This window comes from Ahaetulla prasina, chromosome 4 (genome assembly GCF_028640845.1).
Source record: "Ahaetulla prasina isolate Xishuangbanna chromosome 4, ASM2864084v1, whole genome shotgun sequence".
NCBI classification, from domain to species: Eukaryota; Metazoa; Chordata; class Lepidosauria; order Squamata; family Colubridae; genus Ahaetulla; species Ahaetulla prasina.
Window position 1 is genome coordinate 23,555,509 of NC_080542.1, and position 23,246 is coordinate 23,578,754.

General features: G+C 40.1%; 1 protein-coding gene across 2 annotated transcripts; it reads right to left on the reverse strand.

Moving 5' to 3' along the window:
• On the reverse strand, nt 1-22,882 carry LOC131198356 (lysophospholipid acyltransferase 7-like). 2 transcript variants are annotated; one of them, XM_058182916.1, is made up of 8 exons: nt 22,726-22,882; nt 16,729-16,809; nt 15,531-15,660; nt 7,921-8,047; nt 7,667-7,823; nt 5,334-5,694; nt 3,009-3,194; nt 1-1,823 (listed from the first exon to the last, which is right to left on the reverse strand). In XM_058182916.1, exons 1-8 carry the CDS (start codon nt 22,766-22,768, stop codon nt 1,487-1,489), a joined length of 1,422 nt encoding a protein of 473 aa, XP_058038899.1. In that variant the 5' UTR covers nt 22,769-22,882; the 3' UTR covers nt 1-1,486. The 2 variants fall into 2 exon arrangements, with proteins under 2 accessions (XP_058038899.1, XP_058038900.1); XM_058182917.1 differs by lacking the exon at nt 22,726-22,882 and adding an exon at nt 22,520-22,691.
• Nucleotides 22,883-23,246: the final 364 nt, after the last annotated feature.

Sequence of the window (23,246 nt, forward strand, 5' to 3'; positions counted from 1 at the left end):
TGTTTTAAACATCTAATTTCCACGTTTTTTAAAACAAAAAATTTCTCCAATGAATGATTGCGATAAAGGTCTGTAATTTTCTTGTCTTGGAGAATATCCTTTTGTATCAAGTTTTACGCATAGATTCAAATTCTATAAATTGTCCATTCAAAGTGAATTAAAAATCCCTCATTTTTCATGGAAACCTCAACCACATTCATTATAACCAATTTAATGCAGTTCCTAATATAAACTTTATAAACTCACTCAACACTATGATGACTCTAAAACAGTGTAAAATCAACAGCGGAGACTCGGGGAGGGTGAAAAACGGAAGTCCGGGAAGGCAGGAAACGAGCCCATTTCCGGGAAGGCAGGAAACGAGCCCATTTTCAGCCTCCAGAGGGCCTCCGGAGCCTGAGGAGGCTGTTTTCGCCCTCTCGGAGACTTGACGAAAGCATCCGGAGCCCAGGGAAGGCAAAAATGCCCCGTGCTGTGGTGCAGGAGGCTGACTAGGCCACACCCACTGTGGCCACACCCACCCAGCAACCAGGCAGAGAAGCCCTTACTAAAATTTTTGAAGCCCACCTCTGCATCCAGCCCATGTTCTTCAACAAGGAGTCAAAAGTCTTATTAGGACCCCCAAATTATACAATGAAGCTAGGAGAATATCTGGCCTTCAAAGAGCCATGGATAATTTTTATGTTTTAAAGCTATATTGAATAAATCTCTATATAAAACCTATATAGTAAATCTGTAACAAGTGGGGAGCACCTTTGCTAAAAAAATAATGTTTTACATAAAGCTTTACCATTATAGGCAGCCCTTGACTTACAATTACAAAGTTGACTCAGCCTTCCATCCTCCCGAGGTCGGTAAAATGGGGAGCCAGATTGATGGGGACAATATGCTGACTGTAAACCGCTTAGATAGGGCTGTAAAGCCCTGTGAAGCGGTATATGCTATTGCTCAGATTAAGACCGGAATAACATTTGCTAAACAAGATGGACATTAAGTGAGTCGCGCATGATTTTATGAGCTTTTTTGCCATGGTTGTCATGTGGCCATCATGTGGTCATTGAATGAATCCCGCTTCCCCCAAGATTTGATCATGTGACTGTGGGAAAACCACATAAGTGCACAAACAGGCTGAAAATCATTTTTTTTCAGTTGACAGAATTTCAAATGGTAATTAAATGAATGGCTGTAAGTCAAGGACTACCTTCATCTTAATGTTGTATTTTCTAATCTGACTCTCCATTTATTTTGACCTTCCATTATTAAAGGCACCATGAGCTTAAACTGAAATACTTTAAGGTACAATCTGAAATTTGGAATACCCCATCCTCCTTCATAACGATGTAAATATAGCAATATGTAAATATTGAGGCCATTTGAACCTATACAGAATACCTCCTCTTAGTTATTGCTAATCTAAGCAATAGATTAGCTTTCCCCACTGATTATTTAAGACAAAAGAATACTGTCTTCTCATTCCCACTTCTGGTCATCTTTGCCCTTTGAGGAGGGCTCCCATTGTTCTCCCAACCACCCAGAAACTCCCAGCCCCCACATGAACACAATAATACACTGAGCTCCAATAGCGAGTAGTACCCTCAAAGCTACGCAAGAGAAAACCCACACACACATAATCATAAGCCCTCATCTTCAGGAACCAGTGTGTCCAGTCAACACAGGCACGGCCAGAGGGGGAGAGATGCCTCAATAACCCATCCTCCATGGCCTCCTCAGCCATTAGGCATAATGGAATGGTATGGAAACTGAGATGATAGCCGGGGCGGAGTCCATGCCAGTAGGCCGAGATAGCCATTGTCCAGGCATACCTAAGAAGAAAAGGGTCTTGTCAGTTCTACAATCTTTTTCTCATGCCATTTCAACCATTAATTTATCTCAGAATCCTTTCCATGTCCCACGATCATTTCTAACACTGTCATGGCTGTTGTTAAATCTAGCTCAGTCTTTCCCAACCTATAAATCTGTTGGACTTCATCACCTAGAAGCCTCCAGTTAACACTCCAAAACTCTTCAGGTTGACTTTAAAGAAATGGGGATTGAAAATAAACCTAATATAGGAGAAGGAGTGGCAGAGCCTGTGGGAGGAGTCAAAAGAGGAATTAGCCTAGAGTCTCTACATTCCCACAGACGGACTAAGTCAAACTCAGCTTGAATTCTGTTAACCCTTATCTAGCATCAAAATAGTGCTATTTGTTAGTTGATTAGATTGCTGGGCATAGGCGCAAGCAATAAATCAGCTTAACTGAAACTTAACATGTAGCTTTGGTCTTTCATCCCTAACATCTAAGTGGAAGACATAAGGTTGGGAAATTATTATTTATGCAACTTTCATTCAAGCCCAAAGCACTTTGTGAGTTCTCTTAGGCCCAATTTGCTTTTCTGATTTCCCCTTTTTTCACTTACGGGTTGCTGCTTATGTCCCTTCCCAAATTTATCTAATTATCTACATATTCCATGCATAGTCCATATTAATCAGTGCCCTCTACTTTATAATATCTCTGTCAACTACCTCATTTTTCATCCCCCTAATTCATAATTGGTTTCACAACTGAAACCAATCCTCATCTTTATGTGCTATATTTTTTATTGCTGCTTCCCACAATTCTCATTTGCCTATTCATATCAGACCCAATTAGTCCTACAGTCCTGCATCCCTTTTCCCCTTCAGATCTACATCATTGAAGAGCCTTCTTTGCTTGCCTTCAAAACAACCAATCACCGTTTAGAACATCGTTTCTCAAACTTGGCAACTTTTAAGATATGTGGACTTCAGCTCCTACAATTCCCCATCCAGCAAGGCTGGCTGGAGAATTCTGGAAGTTGAAGTCCATACATGTTAAAGGTGTCAAATCTGAGAAATACTAGTCCAGAATGATCTTTTCCATCTTCTCCATAAAACAGGTCCACATCAACCCACTTTACATGATATCTCACTTTCAGCTCTTGTTTGCCCTAATTGTTCTTTTATTTTAATCCAATTTCACATGACTCACCTTATGACTTGGGGAAGGAAAGACACATTTTTGTAGGTATATTGGTATAACCACCATTGGACAGTCATGTTCCAACAGCGAATGCCGTCCTTCACCTTAATACAAAATTCTGTGCCATATGGATCAATGTTTCTGATTGTCTCATAATCATAGGCAACACTGGATGCTTCCCCATCAGCTAATTTCCTTGTTAAAAAAAGAGAAAGAAAATCTTTTATATAGGTTTTTCACTCTGGAACTGACTGGAGGCATGCATTCTACACTGGACTGACCACAAAGACTATCTGAGTTAGTACATAAATTTTTTAAAAATGTAATTTGATTTAAATAGCTCATCTTCTGGATGGGAAAAGAGTGCAGACCTCTATATAAAATACCTACAGGCTTATAGTCCTCTGAACCAAGAAGGGATCAACATTTTCATAAAATAGGAATTTGTTCATTTATATCCTGCCTTTATTAATTTTTATAAATAACTCAAGATGGCAAACATATCTAATATTCCTTCCTCCTCCACATAATAATGCTGTGAGGTAAATTGGGCTGAGAGAGGGATTGGCCCATAGTTGGTTTTCATGCCTAAATGGCAGTAGAATTCACCATCTCCTAGTAATTGGCCCAAAGTCCCCCAGCCAGATTTCATGCCCAAAGTGGTGAGACTAAAACTTTCAGTCTCCTGACTTGTACCCTGGTGCCTTAACCATGAATATAAAGAATGTTTTCTTAAATTTATGGTTCATTCGCACATAGGATTCATTCACACATGTCTTAGGCATTTGAAGCATTATGACATGCCCAAATGATTCAGTCTTTGTCATAAAATCCCCAAGCCAAGAGTTCAGGCTACATTTATCTGATCCACTTATTCATGCGGTATTTTTTGTTTTCTTTCAACATTGCCCACAAGGCAGATCAGGGACGAAACCCCTGGATGTAACCACATATCAAAACTCATATTCAGCCACAGCCCAAATTAAGAAGAGTGACAGGTGGATGTTTTCCCTGCCTGCACAAGATCCTCCAGGACTAGTTAAGGAAAATACATTAGGGCTCCACCATTCACTGGTTTTAGTATCAGGCAGAACAGAAATCAGCAGATGGCAGAGAGCAAATAATGCTCATTCTTTTGTGCCACAGCTGTCAGTATGCATTCTTAGTCTACTCTATTCAGGCAGTCCTCCACCCACAACCACAACAATTTCTGTTACTAAGCAAGGCAGGTGTTTAAATAAGTTGCACACGATTTTGCAACCTTTTTTGCCACAGTTGTTAACCAAGTCACTGCAACTGTTAAGTGAATCACAATGTTGTTAACAAATCAACTTCCCCCTTGGCTTTGCTTGTGAGGAGAAGCTCCCTGAGAAGTCGCAAATGGCGATCACATGACCCTGAAACACTGCAATCATTAGCTGATTGCCAAGCACCCAAATTTTGATCATGTGATTGTGGGGATGTTGCAATGATCCTAAATGCAAGGACCAGTTGTAAGTCATTGTTTTCAGTGCTATTGTAACTTTAAATAGTTGCTAACAAATGGTTGTAAGTCAAGGACTGCCTGTACAGTTAGTCCTTGACTTAAGATCACAACTGAGCCCCAAATCTCGCATTACTAAACAAGGCAGTTATTAAGTGAAGTTTGATCCATTTTACCACCACATTTAGAATAGAATAAGAGTTGGAAGGGACCTTGGAGGTCTTTTAGTCCAACCCCCTGCTTAGGCAGGAAACCCTACACCACTTCATACAAACGGTTATCCAACATCTTCTTAAAAAGTTCCAGTGTTGGAGCATTCACCACTTCTGGAGGCAAGTTGTTCCACTGATTAGTTGTCTTAATTGTCAGGAATTTTCTCCTTAGTTGCTTCTCTCCTTGATTAATTTCCACCCATTGCTTCTTGTTCTACCCTTAGGTGCTTTGGAGAATAGTTTGACTCCCTCTTCTTCATGACAACCCCTGAGATAGTGGAACAACTGTTTTTTTACAACTGTTAAGTGAATGACTGCAGTTGTTAATGAAGTTGTTAAGCGAATCTAATTTCGCCCATTAACTTTGCTTGTTGAAAGTTGGTTTGGAAGATTATAAATTACACATGACTCCGGGATAGGGCAATGGTCACTAACATATGCCAATTGCTAAGTGCCCAAATTTTGATCACATGACCATGGTTGTGGTGCAATGGTCATAAGTGTAAAAAATAGTCATGAGTCACTTTTTTTCAATGCTTTAGTATCTTCAGTAAATGAATAGTTGTAAGGTCACGGCTACCTGTAGTGGAAAAGGATTTTTTTTTTTTAGCCAAAGAAAAGAATGTGTTCTAAACTCACTGGATTAGTGATTCATATTCCACAGTCGGTCCTTTGCCTGGTTGTGACTTGGCACAAGTTGGATATGCTCCAAGGCCAGCAGTGATGCAGGCACTCTCAGCGCCATACCAGGTCACGTAGTTTCGCAGGCGGAAGACAAGGGAAACTGGTATCGTGTAGAAAAGCCGGAAACAGACCCCTTTTTCGTAGAAGGCAGCATCTTCCACATATTCAGGGGGCCAGATGTAAGAGACAGCCAAAAATGACGTTGCAAAGACAGGTATCATGGCCAATCTGTAAAGCAGTGGCTTCCATGTAGGAACTTCAGAAGGGTTGGGCTGATTCAACCAATCGTGATATGTGCGATAGCGATAAAACAAGCCTAGATTTTAAGAACAAAGAAGAGAAAGCAAGAAAACACACCAAGACCCATGAGAGACATCTGCCTAAGACAAGAGTGGGCAATAAATAACTAATGATTTGCCAGCTCAGGAATTCTGGGAGTTGAAGTCCACAGGTCATCAATTTGCCGTAACTGTCCATCCCTAGTATAAAAATATATGCACATTTTAATAACCCGGAAAATCTCCACAACATCAATTCCTTTAATTCAGAGCCAGTATCTTGGTTGGGTATTATGGGAAACAGCATCCAACATGTTTGGAAAGCTTTTATTTTGGAAAGACTCTGTTAAAGCAGTATATGGTTTGGTAAGAATGCCAGGATTTCCTAACTGCACAACTCTGCTTTTCTGAAGGATTTGGCAACAGAAACATAACCTTTGCTATCTTAACTTTTTTCTATGCAATCCTCACAAAGCAAAGAAAAAAATAGCTACGAAGATGGAAAATTGACGAAAAATATACAGACTAATTCAGGGGTCTCCAACCCCCAGTCTTTTGGCAGGCACCGGACTACAACATGCCAGGAACTGGGTCGCGCAAACATGCAGCATATGAATCATGCTGAAATCAAGCGGAAAAATGTCTCTGCACGGAACTGGTCCCTGATGCCCAAAAGGTTGGGGGCTGCTGGACTAGTAGAAAGTACAGTCGGTCCTTTGCCTGGCTGTGACTTGGTTCCCCCTGATAAGCAAGGTAGTGTCCAACACATTTCTGTAAAAATACAAGTAGTCCTTGATTTACAGCCAGTCACTTACCTACTATTTGAAGTTACAATGGACTTCTCCAAAGCTACTTACAACTCATTTTCAAAGTTACAATGATCACGTAAGAACACTCAGCCACATCAGTGGTGAAATTCAGCTGGCTCTATCCGGATCGCGCGATCTGGTAGCGCTGCGTCAGCAGGAGGCTTCGCTCACCAACCTGGACGTCATCATGTCCTGTTTTTGACCCTCTGCGCATGTGCAGAAGGCTCTGTGCATGTATGGAGGAGGAGTGCGTGAGCATAGTGAGCCTGCACGCACACTCACATTTGCAAAACGGTAGCAAAGGTAAGTGAATACCACCCCTCAGCCACATGATTCTGTTTGGGCACTTGGCAACTAGCTTACTTTTTTTGCTGTTTGTAACATCCAGCTGAAAAGGAAAGCTAGTTGCCAAGTGAATCTTGTAACAGGGCTTATTGTGTATGCAGCCATTGCTTAATGATGTGGCATTCGCCTAACAACTGCTACCAAAAAATGTCAAAAATTTGGATCTGGTTATGCCTCAACTTATGACTGCAATGATGATCATAATGGCTTAAATTATGGTCATAACTTGAGAATGACCTGTAATAGAGCCCACGCTTACAAAGACACAACACCAAAATCAACAGACAGCTGACATAAAAAGCAGACAAGAGGGCAAAGTTGGAATGGACATTATTCTTTTTAAATTGTTCTGATCTCTACCTTTTCCTTTAAAGAGCAGTCTTGTTACAAAGAATAGCTCTTCAATCCAGGATCTTCTCTTACTGATAACAGAACAATAGAATAATAGAGTTGGAATGGATCTTGGAGGCTTAATCCAACCCCCTGCTCAAGCAGAAGACCCTGGGCCTAGACCGTTCTGGACAAATGCCTCTTCAATCTCTTCTTAACAACCTCCAGAGATGGCGCGCCCACAACCTCTGAAGGCAAGTTGTTCCACTGAATAATTGTTCTAAACTGTCAGGAAATTTCTTCTTCGTTTTAGATTGAATCTCTCTTTGGTAAGTTTCCACCCATTACTTATCTTGCCCTCAGATGCTTTGGAGAATAAGTTGTCCCTCTCTTCTTTTTGACAGCCTCTGATATATTGGTGCTAATGTCCATAAACCCACCACTCATAAAACTGTCAAAAGAAAAAAGCATCACAAGGATTTGTACCTGTAGACATAGTTCACTTTCTATTAGGTAGCTCACCTACCTGTCATAAGTCCCACATAGCAGTAACTGTAGCACATTATCTCTGGCAATCCAGGTATTTCAGAAATCACACCAATCACTGGAGACTTTGTACCTGATGTCACTTTCTGTTCCTTCACCTGAATGAATTCTTGCACTTCATTGGCTATGCTCACCATCTAGAGACATCAATTAAAATACAGGAGGAAGGACTTGCTTCCTCTTAACCCAAGAACTCCCCCTGCCCTTAACCAACCACCGTTTAGTGCCAGCTACCTTGAGGGTGAGCAAAAGTTGCACAGATTTGGTCAAATGTGTTGTTTGGGGAAACTTGAAGGAGGTAGATTTGTGGAAAAAGAGCAGGTACGAAAACGTCCATCCTAATGTCAGAGGCCTGGAATACCTATTTTAAAAAAGAAAACATGTAATAATTAAGAAATCATCCACATCATAATATTAAGCATATATATGCCTCTGTCCTTGTATTCACCTCTATTCTAACTAAACATGCATTTCCATATTATTGAGGTGGAGTTTACACTTGGACTACACTATAATGTACATTGTTTGGTTTTGATTTAGCATGGTTTGTGAAAACAGCTTAGTGGATTAACTAAATCCAAGAAACCATAGCTTATTCAATAAACCCCAAACTATTGTTTAGGGTCACATACGAACAAGGCTGTGGAGAATGGGGAAAAGGATCGGGAACTTTCCAGATACAGGTGCACATAGTAATATATAATAATATAATAATAATAATATAATATAATATAATAATAATATATAATATAATATAATATAGCAATTCATATAATGATATCAGCTTAACAAAGTACACACACACACACACAATCGATCTATCTATCGATCTATCGATCTATCTATATCTATCTACCTACCTATCTATCATAGGTATAGGTAGTCCTCGACTTGCAACAGTTCATTTAGTGACCATTCAAAGTTACTTTGAGTGGTCACTAAATGGTTGCTGAATGGTTACTGAAACAAATGACTTATTACTATTTTTCACATTTACAATCGTTGCAGCATCCCCGTTGTCACGTGATCAAAATTCAGGCACTTGGCAACTGACTCACATGTATGACAATTGTGTAGGATCATGTGATCATCTTTTGCAACTTTCTGACAGTGTCAAACCAGATTCACTTAACAACTGTATTACTAATTTAACAACTACAACGATTCACTTACAACTGTATCAAGAAAAGTCATAAAAACTCACTTAACAAATTTCTCACTTAGCAACATAAATTCTGGGCTCGATTGTGGTCGTAAGTCAAGGACTACCTGCATATTTATATGTATATATAATTTCACAACAGCTATTTATAGGGTCTGGTCTGTTTCATGGCCTCCTTCCCATGGATTCTTTCTATGCTTTCACTTCCAACTTCACTTCTATGCCAGGGAAAAGTAACTCTTTTTTTCTGAGCTTCTGGCATGCCAGCCGCTTTGTTAAGCTGCCCTTGCTGACATCTGGGTCTCTTCTCCAAAACGTGCAGTTCTTTCCACCTGCTCCTTTGCTCAGGAGGTGGAAAGAACTGCACATTTTAGAGAAGAGACCCAGATGTCTCTATTTTGGGCTTTGTGTGATCCTGCTGGATTTCCAACCTTGCTCTTTCCTTCTTGATACATACAGTACATTGGCCCACACCATATAAAACAACTTTAGGAATGCCCAATAATTCCTCCTTCTCTGCTACTTAATCCTTTCTTATAAATTTATAAATGTGAGAAAGTTGTTTAATTAGATGCTAAGCTTGTTACTGTCCATAGGATACTGAGCCTGATTCTGGCCCCTTTCCTCCAGCAAGATCTTTTAATCATTGTGCCTACTGCATCATACCAAATTCATCATGTCAGCCCTTCCAGATAACCAGACAGGAAACACAACTAGACACTAATTCTACTTTATTGCAAGGCTATATTAACAAAACCTTGCAAGTGTGAAAGTGTAATTTCTCATTACCAGTGGTGGGTTGCCCCCGGTTCAGACCGGTTTGCAAGAATCAGTAGTAAAACTGGCGGGAGGCTTCACCCACTGACCCGGACAGCATCAGGAAGTTTATGCACATGCGCAGAAGCACATGCATGGTCCCATTGCAAACTGGTAGTAAAGGTAAGTAGAACCCACCCCTATTTAATACCACTTCTAACTACTTGGTCCATTAAGATGAGAGCTTCCAGAAGACTTCCAGTTTGGCACTGCGGTGAGACTGTTGGAAAAAGTGGGGCTCCATGGATCCAGGCTGGTTCTTCTCCAATAGGAGGCCCTAACGGGCCAAAGTCACCCTGGAGGGGTGATGAAGAAAGGAGGGATTCCTTGTCAATTGCTGGAGAGCAATGGCTCTCCTGCTAGATCTGAGGTTCCCTCTTGATAAATAGAGAAGAGAGACAGCCATTATGGCCAGAATGAAGCTGGGGCAACCGAAGAAGAAATGAGCTGGAGCAGTGTGCGAACAGAAGATTGGAACTGGGTGAGATGATTTTCAACTTCTTTATTAGAGACCCAGTCTAAATAAAAGAATTTTTGAAAGACTCCAAAGTGCAGAAAGCAGTGAATTAACACACGAAGATAAAAGTATAGACCCAAAAGAGAAACAAAATTTTAATGGAAGAATATGGAGTTTTAAAATATAGAAAGTCTGAACTGGAATTTGTAGTGCTGTGAAAAGTGATTTTAATTTGTTGGAAATATTGTTTGACTGCTGGAAGAAACTATATATGGGTTTTTTGGTTGTTGAACTATGAATCAGCTGTTAGAACTTTTGCCTCCTTTTGATACTGAAACTTAAGAGTTGGGACACCATCTACTGGCCAAAGAAGATACTATATTATTATATAGTTGGAAAGAACCTGGGGAGGGGAGTCAGGGTTGATAAAAAAGAAAGGAAGGTCAGAACAGATAAGAAGAGACACAAAGTGAAAGGCAAACAACATCTGGAAGGCCGTTTTGTTTTTCTATCTGCTTATTTTTTTGGTGGCTTGGGAGCAACTGGTGAGCCTTTTGAACTTTTCAAATTAGTATGGATTATAAACAAGAGGAATTGCCCTTGAAACTGAACACTTGGTTCTATGAATTAAAGAGACATGGGGAAATTTGGTGGGCCATTCTGGATTACAAATATTATTTGATAGAATATTTTATGAGGCGAAAGAAGAAAATATTAAATAAGACCTACAATTTTGAATAATTCAGAGGGAGCAAAACGGCAGACTTTGAGGACTATAAATACTATGGAATTTGAGGAACAGATCAGCAAATTCTTCTAATATTGGTTTTTTGGTGTTTTTGGACACTTGGAATACTGGGACCTGGATGGATAACTGAGTAACTTTTAGCCCATTACAATAAAGTAAAATGTTACAACAAGGAAGAACAAATTCATCCCAAATAAAAATACTATTAATGCTTCAAAGTATCCAGGAAGCTATGACAAGGAACCATAGGGAGATGATGGAACTGATGCACGATACTGATTATGAGTATTTATGTATTTATGAGTATTTATGTATTTATGAGTATTTATATTTATGTATTTATGAGTATTTATGTAGTATACAGATTATGAGTATCTGCCTTCAATTTTCCTAACAAATATACGCTCACTTGAAAATAAGATGGATGAAATACTCCTCTTAAACAAATACTATTCTGATTTTCGTAATTCAGCAGTCCTATGCTTCTCTGAAACCTGGTTAAATGAATCAATTGAAGATAGCAGCCTGAACATTCCAGGGTTTCAGATTGAGCTATCAGACAGGATTACAGAAACATCTGGTAAAAAGAAAGGAGGAGGCTTATGTCTATACATTAATAACAACTGGTGTCAAGATTTTAAAATAATTTACAAATTCTGTGACAACAATTTAGAGACTTTAATTATCAACTGCAAACCATACTATTCGCTTCGTGAATTTTCCTCATTTCTTCTAATTGCTGTTTATGTCCCACCACAAGCCTGTGTAAACAAGGCATTATGAACTCTAGCTGACCAAATCATGGAGGCTGAAGCCAAACACCCTGATTCACTGGCCATTGTTTTGGGAGATCTAAACATGGCAAACTCAAGGAAGGAGCTACCAAAATACTTTCAGCATGTCAATTGTCCCACCAGAGGCAAGAATACTCTAGACCATTGCTACACAACACTAAAAGATGCTTATCGGTCTTTACCATGTGCAGCTGTAGGACACTCTGATCATTGCATGATTCACCTTGTACCTGCTTACAGGCAAAGACTTAAAATCACAAAACCAACAATTAAATCAGTGAAGACCTGGAGGGAGGAATCAAAATTAAAGCTACAGGCATGTTTTGACTGCACTAATTGGAATATTTTTGAAGATACCTCTGCAGACCTGGATGAACTCACAGATACTGTAACATCATATGTCAGCTTCTGTGAAGACCTATGTGTACCTACAAGGAACTTGCGAATATACAGTACAACAAACCTTGGTTCACACCTAAACTTAAACAGCTAGGACATTCCAAAGAGGAAGCCTACAGAAAAGGTGATAAAATGCTGTACAATCAGGCCAGAAATGCACTAACAAGGGAGATCAGAGCAGCAAAAAGAAGCTACTCTGAAAAGCTAAAGAATCAGTTTTCAGCAAATGAACCAGCAAACATGTGGAAAACTCTTAAAAATATCACCGGCTATGGCAAACCTCCTTCCCAGGCTGAAGGTAATCAACAACTGGCAGATGACCTGAATGAGTTTTACTGCAGGTTTGAAAGGAAACTACAGCCACCTATCTCCACAACCCCCATCTCAGACACACCAACAACAGCCAAGCCTCCTACAACTGACCCCATTTCATTGGGTTCACAACCCCTAGTGATCACAGAAAAGGAAGTGCAGGACCTATTTCACAGACAAAAGCCAGGAAAAGCTCCAGGCCCAGACAAGATAACTCCTTCTTGCTTAAAAGTCTGTGCTGACCAATTGGCCCCATCTTCACCCATATTTTCAATAAATCATTAGGGATGTGCTATGTTCCTCCTTGCTTCAAACGCTCTACGATCATCCCAGTGGCGAAGAAGCCCACCATCAAGGAACTGAATGACTACAGACCAGTTGCTTTAACATCTGTAGTCATGAAAACCTTTGAAAGGCTAGTGCTTTCCTACTTGAAAACCATCACGGATCCTTGCAATTTGCATACCGAGCAAATAGATCAACAGATGATGCTGTTAATATGGCTCTGCACTACATCCTACAACATCTTGAGTCTCCAAAGACCTATGCAAGGGTCCTTTTTGTAGACTTTAGTTCAGCATTCAATACCATCATTCCAGACATTCTTCTAACTAAGCTAAACCAGCTACAGGTACCGAACAGACTTGTAAGTGGATCACAAGCTTCCTAACAAACAGGAAGCAGCAGGTGAAGCTAAGCAAGATCACATCAAATACCTGTACAATTAGCACAGGGGGGCTCCAAGGCTGTGTGCTCTCCCCACTTCTCTTCTCTCTGTATACCAATGATTGCATCTCCAATGATCCATCTGTTAAGCTACTGAAATTCGCAGATGACACAACAGTGATTGGTCTCATTCAAGACAATGACGAATCCGCATATAGACGAGAGGTCGAACGACTAGCCTTGTGGTGCAACCAAAACAATCTGGAACTGAACACACTCAAAACCGTAGAAATGGTGGTAGACTTTAGGAGAAACCCTTCCATACTTCCACCTCTCACAATACTAGACAACACAGTATCAACAGTAGAAACCTTCAAATTTCTAGGTTCTATCATATCGCAAGATCTAAAATGGACAGCTAACATCAAAAACATCATCAAAAAAGGACAACAAAGAATGTTCTTTCTGCGCCAACTCAGTAAACTCAAACTGCCCAAGGAGCTGCTGATTCAGTTCTACAGAGGAATTATTGAGTCTGTCATTTGCACCTCTATAACTGTCTGGTTCGGTTCTGCAACCCAACAAGAAAAACACAGACTTCAGAGGATAATTAGAACTGCAGAAAAAACAGTTGCTACCAACCTGCCTTCCATTGAGGACCTGTATACTGCACGAATCAAGAAGAGGGCCATGAAAATATTTACAGATCCCTCACATCCTGGACATAAACTATTTCAACTCCTACCCTCAAAACGACATTATAGAGCACTGCACACCAGAACAACTAGACACAAGAACAGTTTTTTCCCGAAGGCCATCACTCTGCTAAACAAATAATTCCCTCAACACTGTCAAACTATTTACTAAATCTACACTACCATTAATCTTCTCATAGTTCTCATCACCAATCTCTTTCCACTTATGACTGTATAACTGTAACTTTGTTGCTGGCAATCCTTATGATTTATATTGATATATTGACCATCATTTGTATTGTAAATGTTGTACCTTGATGAACGTATCTTTTCTTTTATGTACACTGAGAGCATATGCACCAAGACAAATTCCTTGTGTGTCCAATCACACTTGGCCAATAAAAATTCTATTCTATTCTATTCTATTCTATTCTATTCTATTCTATTCTATTCTATTCTATTCTATTCTATTCTATGAGACCAGGAAGTCTCCAGCAAATGATAATGAAAAATGAAGAAAAAATTCAGATTATAGAGGAGAATTCAGAAGGAGTAGATAGAGGAGATAAATCAACAAATGACACAAGTAGATAAAGATACAGAAGAAATAGTAATTTTTAAAAGGTAGATTATTTCTCAAGAGGCCAAAATGTAGACAAGAACAAACAGAAAGATTCCACAGAAGGGATGAAAGAGTTATTGATGGGTGTTTTAGAGAGTAAACAGTGAGAGGCAGATGTGGAGGCAGAGGAAATACTTAAACTAAATATGAGTGATGTAGAGGGATACAAGATCTCAAGGGAGAAGCATGGGAGATTGATCAAAAAGTCAGTAAGAGTTGAAATACTAAAAAAAGCAAGAGACGATGGATAGATACAGAATACCTCTTAATATGGGATTTGTCTTACTAAAGATTAGAAAATAGAATTAGAAATTAGGAAAATATTATTATGCATACTGTCACATAAGTTACTATAATTACTATGTATATGTAAATGTTAGAAATTGAAATACAACTACTATGTATGTTTAAACAGTAAAGGGCAAGAGGATGGATAGATACATAATACTTCTTAATATGGGAATTGTTGTATTAGGGATTAAAAAAAAGAGGTAGAAAGTAGAAATTGGGAAAACATTACTATGTACACTGCTGCAAAATATAATACATTATAACTACAATGTATATGTAAATCCTAGAAGTTTAAGGATTACTATCATGTATACCTAAACAGTATTATTAGTATTCTGTATAACGTAAATTGACCCAGACAATGTACTCACTAACCACTCATATGTTAAAGAAAAAAAACATTAAAAAAATCATTAAAAAAAAAAGATGAGAGCTTCCTAAGCCTTTTTTTTCCTGACTACTAAGCCACTGGGGGCTCCTGCCTCTCTTCTCTGATGGTTTCCTAGGCACCATTTCTTCTCTTCAGTTCCCAAGGTCATCCACACATCCCATTACATCAACTCATCCTGCAACATAGGCCCATACCTGAAGAACTCACCATGCCTAAAGAGCTAACCTTTCCTTCTCCATAATCCCTGCCTATATGTTTCTCAGGCTCTCTACTAATTTAATTTAGGGTTTAGAACTAGGATCATTGAGAAGTCAAATATCATTTTGCTTTGGAGATTCAGTTCATTTTCCTACAGGTGCCCTGCATTCTACTCTTCTCTTCAGACTTCCAAAACCTTCAAAACTTCTCAGACTTTCAGACACAAACACCAAAAACATACAGCTCCCTGCAATATTTTGCCTAATCAGATAGGGTTTTTTTGGTCCATTTACTTTGGTGAGACTTTGATGATAATCCATGTCCCCATGATGGTGACAAAGGAATGAATGGTATGGATGCCACAAGCAGCCAGTGTAAGTCCAAGGCCCACGGCAGCTGCCCCATATTTCTTGAACTTCAATCCTACAGAAAAAGAAAGGAAAAGAAATGCCCATCACCAAACATCCAGACATCGGTCTGAGAATTTAAGACTGTGAGTGTGGAAATTTGAAACTTGGTAACAGCCAGATTTGTGCAACAAATTTATTTTAACAACTTCCGATTTCTCTGTGTGGCTTAGCTTGCTGGGAAACTCAGAGAGTTTGATTACTTTATGATTCAGTAATTCATTTTCAGGGAAAATATGTTAAATCACTAGCTAAGTACTGATAGAAGAAAAGATTTGTAGCTCAGGGTTGAACTGAAAAATCCTTGGTGCTCTCTGAGATTGATGGTTTTCGTGCAGAAGTTTCATTACCAAACTAGGTAATATCATCAGTGCTGGTAATGAAATGTCTGCAAGAAAGTCACCAAGCTCAGAGAGCACCAAGGGCCCCACAGTAACCAAATTAAAGCCATAATCTTTAACAATCAGACACTGCAGAATTCATAGGGAGAGACTGTGGCCATCCTCATTCTTCAGCATCTCCTTTTAAAACAATCCCGATTATCTGGGATGGGAAAAAATATCACCAAGTTCTGACTATCTACCGCTAAATTCAAGATTAAGGCCAATAGGGTGGTTTCACTTGTCATATCAAATGATAATATGATTCTGGCTAGAATGATACGAAATGCAGACATCACAGCCTGTGAATCACACTTTAAGATTTAGCTTTAGGTGGCTTATTCAAAAATTTTGACATCAGAAAGCTTTGCATAATGTGTGAGCATCCCTATTGTGGTTTAATTAGCAAACCATGGTTAAAACAAGTCTTTGCTGAACACGAATAAATGTGGCCACAATCTAGTCTTTATCCGGAATTCATCTTATTTCTCTGATTTATTTCAGTCTTTATCTGGAATTCTTTTTTTAATCCAAAAACAAGATGCATCTCAAATCCCCATCTTTTAAGCTTCTGTATCTTGGGAAAACTCCTCTCTCAGGCTCTCTCCAATCAGCCCTTGAAAGTCACCAAGCTAGTGGCAAGTCCTGCTGGCCCAAAACCCAGGAGAGTTTCCAATGAAGACCATAGCTGTCTTAGCACTTACCCCTTTTCTTGAAGAAGAAGCCAATGGGAATTGGGACAAACATGAAAGCTGTGTAAACAACCCCGACAGACGAAATTGTATCTGCCAAAAGATTCAGAGTGAAGATAGTTACAGCAGGAAATTGTGAAAGTGCCACCATAGACAGGTCACCATAAGCCATAGCATCAGCCTTAAAGATGATTTTGGTGAAGTGGAAAATATGATGTGATCCAACAGTTTTGGACCACAGACAGGCATGATACAGATGTGTAAAGCAAGGACATCAGGGAGGTCTTGCATCCAATGATTTGGATCTTGGTGGCAAGGATAAGGGGCTATTATTTTAATGCCATAATACACAATAGAATCAAAGAGCCATGCTGTCCCCCAGCCTCAAAAAAAATTGAAACACAGTGTGTGGTTACTTTAATTTGCAACCACAAGATGTAATTATGAGCTATGGATTTCGATTATTTTTAAAGTGAGTTAATGAGTTGAGGAAGACTAGTGAAGTCTCCGTCACTCTGAATTTGGTTCCAGGTTAGCCACACTTCCATCCATACTTTTTTCTTGACAATTATAAGAAAGGAGTTGCCTTCATCTACTTCTGAGATGATCTTCAACTTTCCAAGCTTTAAACTTTGAGTTGGAGAACAGAATAATAGAGTTGGAAGGGACCTTAGGGATCTTCTAGTCCAAACCCGGGCTCCGGCAGGAAACCTTATACCTGTGATGGCAAATCTATGGCATGTGTGCCAGAGATAGCACGCAGAGCCCTCTCTGTGGACACGCGCACCATCACCCCAGCTCAGCCAGTTGGTCATTGAGTTTCCGACGTGTGCATTTGTGCCGGCCAGCTGGTCATTGGGTTTCCAAGGCGCGAATGCACGCCAGCCAGCTGGTCATCAGGTTCTCAGCCAGCTAATCATCAGGTTTCCAGCACTCTGGTACGCACACACCTTCCGGTTTGAGCACTCTGTGCCTAAAAGGTTCACCATCACTGCCCTATACTATTTCAGACAAATGTTTGTCCAATCTCTTCTTAAAAACTTCCAGTGTTGGAGCATTCATAATTTCTGGAAGCAACTTGTTCCATGAATTAATTGTTCTGTCAGGAAATTTCTCCTTAGCTCTAGGTTGCTTCTTGATTAGTTTCCACCCATTGCTTTGTGTCCTGTCTTCAAGTGCTTTGGAGAATAGCTTCACTCCCTCTTTATTGGAACACTGCTATCATGTCACCCCTAGTCCTTTTTTCATTAAACTGGCCATACTCCACTAGACCCCATACATCTATTAGAGAAAACATTATAGAGCAGTGTTTTCCAACCTTGACAACTTTAAGATATGTGGACTTCAATTCCCAGAATTATTCTGTTAGAAATGTTATGAGGAGTAAAGGTCAGGAAGAGAAGCGAACAGCTAAAAAGGAAAAGAATGCAGCTAATTCAAAGCTAACTGCCAAAAACAGAGTGTGTGAAGATTACAAGTTAAACAGATTTCAAGAGAGCAGACAAGATTGAAGTCTCCTCCTGCAGCTTATGGAAATATGCTGTTCCACCCTGGCTACACTCCAGGTTTGTCTGTGAACAAATATTTTTCCTCATGGCCTCACTGCCTTTTGCAGCTGGAATGATAGAGAGCATTCTGAAGAGGTGGGTGGCATTGTCAGGAAGGGTCAGCCATTTTTCTTTTGGGAAATGGCTGCAGAATGCTGCAAATGGCTGACATTGTGGGTTGATTGCCAAAATGTGGTCATGTGACAGAGGGAGACATCCTGGCCATCTGAACTTCAGAACTGGATCATAAGTACCTTTTTTGGGGGTGGGCGGGGGGTGGGTGGTTGTCCCATGGTAACTTTGAACGGGTGCTAAATGACTGATCATAAGTCATGGACTCCCTGTAATTATTGATCTATTTATTAGTCCAGTGTTTCTCAACCTCAGCAACTTTAAAATGTGTGGATGTCAACTTCTAGAATGCTGGCTAGAGAATTGTGGGAGTTGAAGTTCATACATCTTAAAGTTGCAAAGTTTGAGAAACATTGCACTGACCAGATTGTTTGCCTATCCAAAAATGAGGCAATGAAAAGCCAAGGAAAAGGAACCCATTTTAAAATGCCTCCCACTTCACAGACCAATTTATGTGGATTATAAAGATTCTCAGCCATTCTCAAACTATCCCAAGTGATATTTTTTTTCATGAACAGCTGGAGAATTACATGTAGTCCTCCACTTACAACCACAACTGAGCCCAAAATTTACATTGCTAAGCGAGACAGTTCTCAAGTGAGTTGAGAACTGTTGCATTTTATGACTTTTCTTGCCACAATTGTTAAGTGAATCACTGCAGTTGTTAAGTTAGTAGCACAGTTGTTAAGTGAAGCTGGCTCCCCCATTGATTTTGCTTATCAGAAGGTTGCAAATATGAACGCTGGACACTGCAACTGGTCATAGATATGAGTCAGTTGCCAAGCGTCTGAATTTTGATCCCATGTCCATGGAGATGCTGAAATGGTTGTAAGTGAGGAAAAGGTCATAAGTCACTTTCTTCAGTGCCGTTGTAAATGAACTGTTGTAAGTCGGGGAGTACCTGTACAGAATGATCCAACCAAAGGAATTGGTTCGATCAAACTAACACCTCAAACTAACCCAGATTGAACAGAGAGAAGTCAATATCTGACTTGGAGGAAAACAGATACTTTGCATACACTGGACTTCCTTCCTGGAGCTTTCAAAAAACCACCTGGCATCTAGATGCTTGTCACTGTATCACCATGGCTATTTTTATTTCCAAATGTTCTTGCAGTGTCACTTTCACTTTCTAATTCCTGTAAGCAGTGCTAAACAACCTGAAGCCCCGAATCAGCACATAATCCCCTTTAACCAAGCATCAACTTTCAGCAAGAAAACCATGAGCTCATATATAGGAATTCTGTGGTATTTTTAAGAGGTGATAAACTTACTAAAATTGTTTAGTAACTTGTTGGGATGAAGGTGGGAAGTCAGTCATGTCTTTATTTCTTTTTATTTTCTTTACTATATTCTTACTTTTCAGTTTCCCTATTCTTTTCAGTACCTTCCACTCTTTCTTTTTATTCTTTTACTGTTCTAATTATAATCTTTAATAAATTACTTTAAAAACAGCTTTTCAAACTTTCTGAGCTCTGATCCCTTAGAATAATACAGGTAGTTCTCAATTTAGGACTGCAATTAGGACCAGAATTTCCACAAGGCGGGTGTTAAGTGAGTCACATCCAATTTTATGCTATGGTTGTTAAGAGAATCACAATGGTGGTTAAGTGAATCATGCAGTCATTAAGTGAATCTGGCTTCCCCCATAGACTCTGCTTGTTGGAAGCTAACTGGGAAGATCACAGATAGCAATCACATAATCCTGGAATGCTGCAACCATCACAGATACATGCCAATTGCCAAGCGCTAGAATTTTGATCACATGACTGTGGGAATGCTACTGAGAGCGCAAGGCTGGTTGTAAGTCATTTTTTCCAGTGCCAATGTAATTTTGAACAAATGGTTATAATTCGAGGACTATCTGTAAGTGAATTTGCATTACCAACCTCACCCCCTATGAATAAAACTAAGCAATACAGGTAGTCCTCGACGTACAACAGTTCATTTAGTGACCACTCAAAATTACAACAGCACTGAAAAAAATGACTTATGACCATTTTGTGACACTGACAATTGGTGCAGCATCCCTATGATCACATGATCAAAATTCAGATGCTTGGCTGGTTCATATTTATGATGGTTGCCATGTCCCAGGGTGATCAGCTTTTGATAACATCTGATGAGCAAAGTCAATGGAGAAGCCGGATTCGCTTAACAACCCTGTTACTAACTTAACAATTGCAGTGATTCAATTAACTGTGGCAAGAAAGATAAAATGGGGTGAAACCCACTTAACAACATATATTTTGGGCTCAATTGTGGTCGTAAGTCTAGGACTATATGTATACAGTACTAAAAGCCATACCAAGTCATCGACCAGTCAGTTCCAATAATTCCTTTCAAAAGGAAGAATTAATAGGAAATATGTATGTATGTGTATATATATATATGTGTGTTTTCTGAGGTTTTCACGGGTGTTTGTATGTAGGTCTTTGGTTGTTCGGATTTTCTCCCGTGTAAAATTGGAAGTGTCTTGGCGACGTTTCGACGAAGTCTCCTTCAGGCTTCAGCTTCATGCTTCTGGGAGCAATGTGTGATCGCAGCTGTTTCTTCCTGTTTCTTCCTAGTGGGGGTTTGAACTGATTGGGTGGGAGCTTGGCTGTGCTCTGATTGGATGGGGTTTTTTTGTGCTCTGATTGGCTGGGGGTGTGTCCTGTTTGGATGGGGGCTTGGTTGTGCTCAGTTTAGTCTGTGTTGCAGGGGGATTTGAGCTGGTGAGCTACATTGCTGTTGTTTGGCTTCGTGGTCGTGCTACATCTTCATAGTGGGTGTCAGTCTGCTGCATGTATGGATTGGAGGGGTTTGAAATGGCTAATGTTGCAGTCTGGCTTCTGGTCCTTGGTCGTGCTTCATGATCAGTGTGGGTTTGGGTCTGCTTTCTGGGTGGATGTGCGGTGGTGACATCCTGTGTGGACCTCGTGAGTGTGGGTCTGGTGTCATTCCTCGTGTTAGGGACTCATTTGTCAATAAGGGCGGGTTTCCAAATGGCTGGCAGGCGGGAGGTATCATCTCGTTCAAACCCCCACTAGCAGTTAAAAGGAAGAAACAGCTGCGATCACACATTGCTTCCAGAAGCACGAAGCTGAAGCCTGAAGATGACGAATGAGACTTTGTCGAAACGTTGCCAAGACACTTCCAATTTTGCATGGGAGAAAACCCGAACAACCAAAGACCTACATATAGATAGATAGATAGATAGATAGATAGATAGATAGATAGTTCTGGAGATTTGCCAGAGCCCTGTAGGTCTCAAATAACTCAAATAGCAAAACAGAAAGCAGAAATGGAACAGGAAGCATGGGCAAAAATGAAAGTGATATTTTCATCAATGCCCAAGGGTCGAACAAGAATGTAAGTACAAATAAAATATGAAAGTGATAGTAACTAATATTATGCAATGGAGATGATGGAAACCAGTGGTGGGTTGCTCCTGGTTTGCTGTGGTTTGAGTGAACCAGTAGCGGCAGCGTGAGGTTCCACCCACCCACCCAGACGTCATCAAAAATGCTCTGTGCATGCGCAGAAGTGCCGCACACTCACAAAGCAAACGTGCACCAGCGCACTACTGAGAGCAAACCAGTAGCACTGGGATTTGAAACCCACTACTGATGGAAACCAAACATAAAGTGCAGGTTAATCTACTCATTTTTACAAGGTTGCATAAATAGTCTTCATGCAAACTTTGGTAGCAGACATCTTCCTTCGCCCTATACTCCCTTTCAGCCTCAGTTCCCCTCCCCCCCCACATGCCCCGTTAAAGGTGGTCGGGGTGGAAGTAATATTATTCAGTGTCAACTCCCTAAGTTATTTATTTATTTATCCCAGCTCTTAAACCCCCTTGTTAGCATTCTGTGCCCTTATTACTCTTCCTGGGAGAGATAGGGAGGGTAACAGAAGGAATGTTAGATATAAACCAAAAGACAGAAGGAAAGTGCATTGACAGTTTATCACAGACAGGAGAAACTAAATTCAAGTGGCAAAAAGCTCAAGAAGAAATAGTTCGATTCCAAAAATTTCTGCCTTAATAAACTCAGTAATAAACTAGGATGGGAAAGTTTAGAAAGCTCTACTTTCTAAGATTCTGTATCTAGCGTCAAAGTAACATTAGACTCAACACTCACAATCCAAATTACTTAAATTGTTGCTTCCCGATCTTGTCCCATTGCGTTGGACACCAGCTTAAAGTTACTGCTGCTACAATTACTGTAGCATCTTCTTTCTTTAGTTTATGGCAATCGGTTGGAATGAGTAGCAATCAGGGTCACCCCCCCAAAAGCCAGCAAACCTAAGGACAGCTCCTCGGTTTTAACTCCCCCACCTTGCTCACCTTCTGTCAAATGGCGCCACAAATTTGACCATGCGTTGCCCATATTTGCAATGTGGATTATTGGTGGCTGACCAGATCGCGAGCGTGAACACAGCCACCCCCTGCTAAACTTTACTCAGAAAGTAACTTTTATTTAGCACAGAGGAGGAGAGAAGGGAGGGACTGCAGCCATGGGGCGTGTCATCTATTTTTCAGTTTCTGGTCGTGAACTCAGTCCGGAAAAGGAAAGAACGGAAACAGCCTATTTGTCATCTCTTGCAAGCTTAGAGACACGTGTAGGCATGCATATAGATGGATAAACAGAGACTGTATAAGTGTCCTCAGGAAAGCCACTGAATGTCTTTCTTTAAAAAAAAAATCTTAAAGGCACAAATTATATCTATCATCTTGGGAGGTTGCTGCTGTAGTATTAACGCAACTTTCAGTAATTATATCGGGCTTATCGCTCTTTTGCACCAGTTAACTCTCGGACGAAGCGAGACAGCGCGTTCAAACCTGTCCGTCGAAGGCCACCGTATCGG

Excerpts from the sequence above, each read along its gene's own strand:
- LOC131198356 (XM_058182916.1), bottom strand. The coding sequence starts at position 22,768 with ATGGGCAACGCATGGTCAAATTTGTGGCGCCATTTGACAGAAG. Across the intron at positions 3,195-5,333 it reads GAATATGAATCACTAATCCA|GAAATTAGCTGATGGGGAAG; the intron begins GTGAGTTTAGAA and ends TTTTTTAACAAG. Across the intron at positions 1,824-3,008 it reads TTCCTTCCCCAAGTCATAAG|GTATGCCTGGACAATGGCTA; the intron begins GTGAGTCATGTG and ends TTTTCTTCTTAG.